Source organism: Andrographis paniculata, unplaced genomic scaffold, assembly GCF_009805555.1.
Source record: "Andrographis paniculata isolate CXL003 unplaced genomic scaffold, ASM980555v1 Contig67END, whole genome shotgun sequence".
NCBI classification, from domain to species: domain Eukaryota; kingdom Viridiplantae; phylum Streptophyta; class Magnoliopsida; order Lamiales; family Acanthaceae; genus Andrographis; species Andrographis paniculata.
Genome location: NW_026137603.1, coordinates 637,961 through 647,282, shown reverse-complemented (window position 1 = coordinate 647,282; position 9,322 = coordinate 637,961). Strand labels below are relative to the sequence as shown.

Sequence of the window (9,322 nt, the reverse complement as noted above, 5' to 3'; positions counted from 1 at the left end):
GGGTTTCTTTCTTATAATATTCCAGTTCTGGGTGTCATTGAAGTCTTGTTGTAAATCCCTTAAAGTCAAATTCCAATGTTAAGAATTCTTTACAATTCAGTTTATATATTTACATTATCTTCTTCCCCGGCTTCCGTATTATACATATACCCCCGTTAACACACTTACATCGCTCGCTCATTACATTTAGGAAAACCTAGCCATTAAGTAACGCACAAGTCAGACACAACACCTCTCCCTCACTCTCACCGCTTACATATATATATATATACATATTGTGCCATCCGCTCATGTCCCGTTCACTCGATTATCGCTGGCACTTCATCGCTCGCCTCCGCCCCGCTCACCTTTGCTCACTCTTACTGCTTTCAATTGCCGCTTTCTATAGAGTAGAAATCTGGATCCGCTGCAGAGCGGGTCCTTTAATGCATTTTTCGCCGCTTTCTCAAGATCTACACTTGACTTGAAATTCATGACTTAAAATCCCTGTGTTCGACCTGGAAACTCACCAGTAAAAAGAGTATAAATAATTGTAATAACTACTCAGGGTCTACAACCACAATCTTTTACTATATCTGACCACTTTCTATAGCTCTTCATTCATTGATTTCTGAATATAAATTCCCTGTGAAAATGTACAAATGACGTTCCCATTGTTCTTGCATTTCTTCGAGGGTTCTTTAAGTCATTAATATCATATCCTCTGGGGTTTGGCATTCTCAATCAACGAGCACACGTAGGCGAGTAAAGGATGCTCTTCGCTAAGAGAATTCACTTACCCAACTGAGATCGGGCAGAATGGTCATCCTGTGGTGTTCTATCAGGTTCATGGGGTGTTCCAGATCGGGGAAGCAACTGAGCATGTCTTTTGAAGTCTCGTAGCTTTCCACCACCCTTTGCATCAAACGAGTAGTTTAGTGTAAAGTACAGCATCTTTGAGAAAATTTGAATTTGAAATCGAGTTGCTTAAGAAATTGTAGGAAATCTTCGGCATGAAAAGTGTTGAAGAACGCCTTCCTAATTTCTAGTTGGAACACGAATGCGAGTCTGTCGTGAGGACATGTTTGATTTTGTTAAAGAGGCCTTATCTTAGGGAGTGTTCCAGGACGTTAATGGTTTGGTGGGCAAGATATTGGCTATTTATTCAGTTTGTGTGCGGTGTTTCAGCTTGTCTTTAAGGATTGTAATGACAGATTAGCCAAGTATTTGTGAGAAAGAATGAGAAATGAAAACTATGTGATCGAATGGAAAAGGATTCACAAATTCTTTTACAAGAGAGAGTCAATGGAGGCCAGAATGTCTGACCATTTTTGGTTCAGATGAGTCGTTCGTCTATGGGCTAACGACTAGGTCCTCTCGGCCCTCCGCTAAAGATGGTGGGCGATCTATTGTTCACGAATAAGTTCTGCCCGAAGGCTTGATTTGTTCAACATGATTTGGTGCTCGGAAGACAAACACTTGTTCATCTCCTCCAGCTCCTTCCCTTGCCTTTTGAGTACTCTATGCAGACATTCGATTTCTCATTTACTTCTCTCTATGTTTGCTGAAAGTTGTTCCATTGATAATTGAAGGGCTTCTATTCATTTTTGTGATCAGCCCAATGCTGAATCCATGTTAGTAATGGCTTGTTGTATCAAGTTGGTCATGGGGGTGGATGATCGGGGATCCTGAATCGCAACCGATTGAAGAAGTGGCAAGTCCATGATGACTTCGTATAATCTCTCGAGAATCGGTCAAGGACTTGGCTGGTAGGAGAGTCAGCAGGTTTGTTGCTTAGTAGTTGAATAAGGTTATCCATCAGCTCGTTCAACTTGCCCTAAGTCATGCTGGTGAGAGTTCTGCCTACGATTGTTGATACCCGCTGAACTTCGGCATAAGAGGACACAGTGAAAAGAGGATCTAGGAAGCCTCGGTTCAGCAAGGTGAACAATTGATGAGATTGTGCTGACACATTGCTTCACGATGAATAGTGATGAGTTTGGTTACCTGGTCTAAGGTAGCCGTCTGGGCTGACGGAGCCAAAAATGTGATCCGGCACGGAGGAAGTTGGGTTCCAGCTGGGGCAGTCAAGGTCCGCGCCAAGTCCTTAGGAGTCGCAGCCACGACGTCTTCCCTAGTACGGGACTGGTCGGCGTTCTCATGAGGTGGATTCACAATTTGGTCAGGACCCTCTCGGGATGGGCCCGTTTGGTCATCCACCGGCGCGGAAGGGTTGGATTTCTGAAGTAGCGAAGTGTTGAGAATCGAGAAATGTTGAACAAAGGATTATTTGACGTAAGGTGTCTTACAACAAAAGATTCCTCATCTAGGATCCCATGCGAGGGGGAATGAGGTTGTGCTGGGGCCTCTTCAGGCATCCTTGCCTCTCGACCGGTACCTCCGTACCCCGGTCGTTCATCGGCTGGTTGACTGTTTCTGAACCCCCCTCTGGAACTTCGATGACCCGAGGAGGAATCCAGTCTTGAATTTTGGAAGAGGGAGCTGGCTTTTGATCATGAATGCCAGCGGACGGGGCTTGCCTCTCTCCAATGGCCCCTGCATCATGGTCGATCACTGGTAGATCAGCCGGTTGGCTAATTTTGCCTTAATATTCGGCCCCTGATATCAAGTTTGAATGCTATGATATTGGATTACTAGGCAAAGTGAACTTTGAGAATTACCTCAGGAACAGGGATTTGGTTAAGCAGGGGGAGTTGAGTTGGTGCGATGGAAGGAAAAGTTGTTCCGCCAGGAGCAGTTGTTGGCTAGTGTCTTGGGTCAGATTGGTCGGAAAGATAGACAATTGGAGTGGTGGTCTGATTGAAAAGACCTGGCGAAAAATAAAGTAAATTATGTGAATATGTTAATGCATTAAGTGTTTAATGAAAGGAAGAAAAGAAGGTAATGATATCTGCCACTTGTAATTGTGAGGCAAGCGCTCGAAACTTAGGGAAAATGGTCAAATCTACCGGCAGAGAGGCCAAGTATTCTTCCCTGACCCTTCGGCGTTCCTCTAAGTCGGCCGGTTGCGCTGCGGTAATCTTTGTCTTCTTTCGAGATGAGCTTGCAGCCTGGGTATCTTTTGCTCATTTCGTTCGTGGGGGTCCCAGAGTGACCTGCCGTGTTAAAGGTTGAGAAAGTAGTGTGATTGGGGACCCGGATTGAATGGCTGGAGGACAAAAAAGAGTGAACAAACAATCCACAATGGGCCTACTTTAATACCCTGTATTTTTTTAATATATAAAATAAAATTGTTATATCAAATAAAAATTTAAATAATTTTATTGATAATAAAAAAATTAATATTTTGCTAAAAATTATATTTTTATTTTATATATTATGTATGATTAAAGTACTTTTAAATAAACCAGGATAAGGATATAAATATTTTATCAATATTATTATTGTTATATTTATATGGATAAATATAAACTTATAATATATAAAATATAATATATATATATAAATATAAGTATAATAATAATTATAACGATAAGAACATAATAATAATAATAATAATGGTAATTATCTTTTTTATATACAAATATATATATTTGTTTATACTTTCGAAAATCAATCAAGCCAAACAATGGAACAGACAGAGGAAGGAACCCTCGGAGAAGAAAAGATAAAAGAAAGGAAAGAGAGGAAAAAAGTAAAGAAAATCGGGCAGTTGGATTTCAATTTCAATTTCATTAATTCATTCATAAAGGTAATCAAATTAATTATAGGTTTACATATGATTTAGATTATTTACTTAATAACTTAGGTATTTGAAAAAATTCTTTGAAATTTAATAATTGAATATTTAACTTATAATTTTTAAGTTATTATGTTAGTATAACTCCAAGTTTATATTCGGATAATTTTACCTTAATCCGAATTCAAGTTATTTCGGCAGTATTCTAGAGCAGTCTGCTTATTCACACTACCAAAAAATTGGCTTTTTGTAACGGTCAAAAATTCGTAACGAAAACCCAATTTTTGTGCAAAATAGTCTTTTGTGTCAACTCTGTTTCGGATTTTGACCGCTACGAAAAATCGCGGTACAAAAAGTCTATGTTGCAACAAATTCCGTAACAAATAAGTGGCGGTCAACCCTCAAAATAAGCACGTGTTTATTATATTTTTTGTGTTTTTTTGTACGTAACAAAAGCATCGATCATGTTTTTGGAACAACATATGTCCGTAACAAAAAATTCGGAACAAACGTTAAATCCTGTCAGAGAACTATTTGTTAGGACATATTTTTGAAACAAAAAATGCAGTACAAATATAGAATCTTGTTAGACAACTTTTTGTTGCAATCTTTATCCGTAACAAAAAATTATGTTACAAAGGTAGTGTCCTGTCAGATAACCGGTTGTTACGAAATTTTTCCGCAACGAAAAATTTGGTACAAATGTAATGCAAACGTAAAACACTTTTCGTACCGGCCAATGTCCGTAACAAAAAATTCGCTACAATAGATGTCCATGTCTCAAATAAAGATTTTGTCGCCACGAATAAAATCCAATTGTTAAATTTGTTATTGATCAATTTGGATCACAAATAATTTAAAATATAATATTATCATAATTAATCTGAAATCCTTGTTCATATCTGCACAATGACATCAATCCAACAACATTCATATTCATGTCAAAAATAGAATACTAGACGTTAATAGTACTTTAAAACATCTTCAAAACTCACCAAGCCATACACCATAACAACCAACTAACAACTTGCTAACACTTGATCCCTAAATCCAAAAGTAATACGTGAATAAATAAATATGTATCAAAATGCAGTACAATCCTAAGGTCGACTAAAAAATACAACTATGAACGACCAAGCTCATCGAGTGCAAAATCACAGATGAAGCAATCAGAGGCAGCCAACCAACTGCAATGTGTTTACAATGATATATAAGAATTATATCAGCAACTAAAGTAATTTAATTTCCAAAAGAATAAACATTAAAAAAAAATTGTACAACCTTGTAAGTCCACTTGATGTTTTCTCCGTCTTGTACCTCATCGAGCATTTCACTCCGGCATTACTTCGGAGAATAAGTACGGTCTCCGGGACCGTAACAACAGTAACAAATGCCTTGACAATGGTTAGGGTATCACCTATATAAAAATGTAAAACCAAAGCTAATATTAAGAAATATGATATCTCTAAACAACATGAATGAATATAATAAAATATATAAATATATCAAGAAAATAGTAGCATGGAAACTTCATAATAAAATAAAAGTTATCATTCAGCTTGATCTATGGACAATATCTTAAATATGAACATAGCAATGTCTACAACCGAAAGCACTAGTCAAGAAGTCTGACCACCAAACATTAGGAAGATAAACCACACAACAATAAACTGTGAAACCAAATGACAAAATAGCAAAATTCGACTATACGCCACTATTTCATAGATTGCATTCAAATACAGAACAATATTAACCAAACCTACACGTTCAATTCATAATACTTTACGTTTAATCAATTGTGGTTTCTGTTCTTTCTGAAGAACACAGTAGCTCAGTTTCATGTAATGCCAAAATAAAATCAACTTCTAGTAGAAATAATATTACCACTAAAATAAAATATAACCAGAGAATAATATTATGCATTTACAAATAACCTAATATATGTTTATAGCAGTTGAGATCAATATATTGAGAAATGCATTCAAGAGCAAAGAAAATGAAAGTTGCATACCTCACTATAAAAAAGAAAGTATTTTACAGCTCTTCTCTTCTCTTGTATAAAGCAATTACCTTCAGAGAGCAACCTGTAGAGTAAAAAGGATGAGCATGCAGTTGTTATTATATGAAAGAAAAACACCTTAACACACAAAAAAAAAATGCCAATTTTCTGTTCATCCTTAAATGTACGAAATTACTTCAAATTTTGAGATATTTAAATGCAAGTTGAATGCATATCAGCTATAATAATTCAAACATATTTACAATATTTATTTGTTGTCTATAATCGATAATTTATGGCCTTGATATAGTGTGCTGATTTGGGAAAGTACATATAAGAGGCTTGAATGAACAACAATAGATATAACATGCGACAATAAGTTAATGGATATCATTGCCTTAGGAAAAGGCTCGTATATGTCCTCATCAACAATGGTCTTATCATGAAAAAATGTAGCTCTTTTAGAGTTTGCTGCCATTGAAAAAGCACAAGAAACGAAAGACATTCGTCACTTGAAATGTAAAAGCAAATGAAAATTAAATCCAAATTTGAGAGTTGTATGGTATGAATATAGGTGAGTTGTGAGATTACATTGTAACAGTAAAAGCAGCAGTAGAAGGCAAGCATGTTGGTGTCCCTATTGCGAGTTGACATTTATGTACCACCTATCATATATTTTGATGTGATTTTATTTCTAATTGGTGAAGAACTATTGAATTTTTGAACATCTACTTTCTTACTAGTACAATTATTTTGTACAGTCCCTTACTCCTAGTGTAGTAAGAATATGGAAATGGAATAAGAGTTGTCTCTCTCCCATTCCCAAGACAAGAATACAAACTTTACAATCAGTGTGTTGTCTCACATCAATAATTTATCTTACTTAATTAAATCACCCCACCAAAATAAATAAAGAAATAAATTAGTATTCCTCAATTCTAGCAACTCTGTGAATAGTTAGAATGCAAATATTTTTTGCTGCGACTGAAAATGTGTTATGGCATAATGTGGGATTACCATTAACATATGTGTAAATAGTACACCGCCTAAGCAATATGGAATCGGTTTTCTCATCTGATTTTTGCTTAAGCCTCTAGATGAATGAAAACTTAATCACAATCATAGTTCTTCTATGGTTATTGCAAGATACAAAGGCTGTCAAAATATGGCCAGCAACCTAACTTTGCTATGTTTACATACACATTTATTTTAATTTCGACGCTACTCGTAAACATTACCTTTATCTCTATGAAATGACTATCTCTTTTCACAAAACATCACATTAAATATAAAAAGTTTCCAAAATTTCATATTTCTAACAACTTCTATCTAAGATAGCCAAATCTTTGATGAATAGAATTGATTTCAATATAAGATTAAAAGCAGCATATATGTAACTAACTTCTAATGGTCAAAAGAATGAATAAAAAACAAAAAAAAAGTATACATATAGAACAACATGGAATCAAACAATTCCAATGCAAATCAAAACAAAATTCATAAATGAATCAACAACCACATCGGAATCTAAGATCACCACATTCCTTCCACATCAAAAAAACATCAGACAATAAAAAATTCAGTCAAATAAACTAAAAATAAAATCACAGAAAAAAGCCCCAACTACTGTAAGAAAATGAATTTGATTTTAAAGTCTCTACAGTTCATTCTTTACCTAAGCTGAAGCCTGGAATTAATCCACGCAAGAAGTTTATTTCTCCCCACAAAATGCGCACTATCCATCATACCAATATTCGACGCCATTATTAAGAATTTGGACCAGAAAGCTAAGTAGTACAAATGAAATTTCTCTGTGTTTCCACAACATAAAAATTAAAAATTATGAAGAAAATCCAAATATTATTAGTGGTCATAGTTAAACCCAAATCCATCGCTAAACGCAAATCCAAATAAACTTAAAAAATTAATTATTCTGCTTCAGTGTCTTTTTTCCCAAATAAGGCACGAGCACAAATTGAACACAAATCTGGGTTCTAAACCCCAGCCTGTGGATGGACAAAACGACAAGCAGTGGTTAAGGAAAGCTTCAGGTGACATTTTTCTGAACTCGCTATTTACCAATTAAATATGTGAACAAGAAGATTATCAAAAATCTAGAACACTCAAAACCTAAAAATCGATTTTCATAGCTACACCATAGAATACTTAGGTTTTAACTCACCGCTCGATTTTGTGAGAACAGCACCGTGCCCAAGAAGATTCACACCGTCAATAATGATGAGCTTCAAATCGGCGACGGATAGAGCAGAGGATGTCGGCCAGATCTTCCTTGCAGATCGGGAGTTAGATTTTGAGAAAATGGAAATAGAAGGTGGATTTTGTATTCGGTAAAATATATGTATGTTGGGAAAGTGTTAACATATAATATGTTAGGAAAGTGTTAAAACATTTTTAAAACTTTATTATTTTTTAAAAATAATTTTATATAATTTTTAAAATTTTTTATTTATAATTATAATACTGATTTTTTGTTACGGTTTCAAATACGTAACAAATATATATAGGACTGTGTCTCGTCATATTTGTAATTGTTACGGATAAACTATCGAAACAAATAATAAAAAATGTTGACCAATACAAATTTGTTTTGTTCCAATTAAAATTGTAACAAAAGCCACTTTTTGTGACGAAACTATTGCAGTTGATTCAATTTCGCTAGAAAATGACATTTTTTTTGTATTATAGTTTGTAATTTTTTTTCAAAATCCCTAAGTGATTTTAAATTTTTTCTCAAAAATTATATGTACTGTTTAGTGCTGATTTTTTGTTTATTTTAAATATTATATGATTGTGTTTTTATTTAATTTTTTTAATATATTTTTTATGTTTTAAAAAAATAATTATTTTTTTTTAATTTATATTTTAGGTATGATTTATGAAAATGTTTTCATATTTTTATTTTTATTTATTCTTTAAATAAATTTATTCAATTTTTAAATAAATTTATTTTTAAAAATAATTATATACCGATTTTTTAATATATAGATTATTTAAAATTGACTTAGTTGTTACGGCTTGAATTGCATTACAAATATATATATGACGATGTTCTGTCCAAAATGTAATTGTTACGGATAACTATCGAAATAAATAATTTTTTTTTTCAAATTTTAAAATAATTTTATATAGATTTTCTAAGTATATAGAAAATTCTAAAATTGACCTATTTTTCATGGCTTGAATTACGTAACAAATATATATATATGATGAAATTCCGTCCAAAATATAGCTGTTACGGATAAATTGTCGAAATAAATACAAAAAAAAAGTTGACCAATCATTAAAATTTTTTGTGGCCACAACTTTCATAACAAAAGTCACTTTTTGTGACGAATTTATTTTGACGGACTACATATCCGCTACAAAAAGCCAATTTTTTTGTAGTGTCATGATTTTAAATATTTTTATTTTAAAATCTTTCGGTCAAAATTATATTAGATATAAAACTTTTATGATTACAACAGAGTATTCATAAGAAAAAATTTTGAAAATCGACAGATTTATTTAAAAATTCATCATTTGAGCAAGTTAGTAGCTCATTTGAATAACCATGTAGCTCATCTCATACGTTAACAAACTTTATTTGTAAGCTCACAACTTGATCTGGTTTTATTTAAATTGCA

The 9,322-nt window shown here is 33.6% G+C and overlaps 1 protein-coding gene across 1 annotated transcript; it reads left to right on the top strand.

Moving 5' to 3' along the window:
- Window positions 1-3,568: 3,568 nt before the first annotated feature.
- LOC127263236 (uncharacterized) lies at window positions 3,569-8,071 on the top strand. The gene is made up of 3 exons (XM_051292261.1): window positions 3,569-3,691; window positions 7,621-7,729; window positions 7,882-8,071. The coding sequence occupies exons 1-3, from the start codon at window positions 3,569-3,571 to the stop codon at window positions 8,028-8,030; spliced, it is 381 nt and encodes a 126-aa protein (XP_051148218.1). The 3' UTR covers window positions 8,031-8,071.
- The last annotated feature ends 1,251 nt before the right edge of the window (window positions 8,072-9,322 follow it).

What these genes read in the sequence shown, in the direction of transcription:
- LOC127263236 (XM_051292261.1), top strand. Translation starts at nt 3,569, where the DNA reads ATGGAACAGACAGAGGAAGGAACCCTCGGAGAAGAAAAGATAAAAGAA. An exon ending in TCATTAATTCATTCATAAAG is followed by an intron (nt 3,692 to 7,620) that starts GTAATCAAATTA and finishes ATTCTGCTTCAG; the next exon opens with TGTCTTTTTTCCCAAATAAG. An exon ending in GTGGTTAAGGAAAGCTTCAG is followed by an intron (nt 7,730 to 7,881) that starts GTGACATTTTTC and finishes TTGTGAGAACAG; the next exon opens with CACCGTGCCCAAGAAGATTC.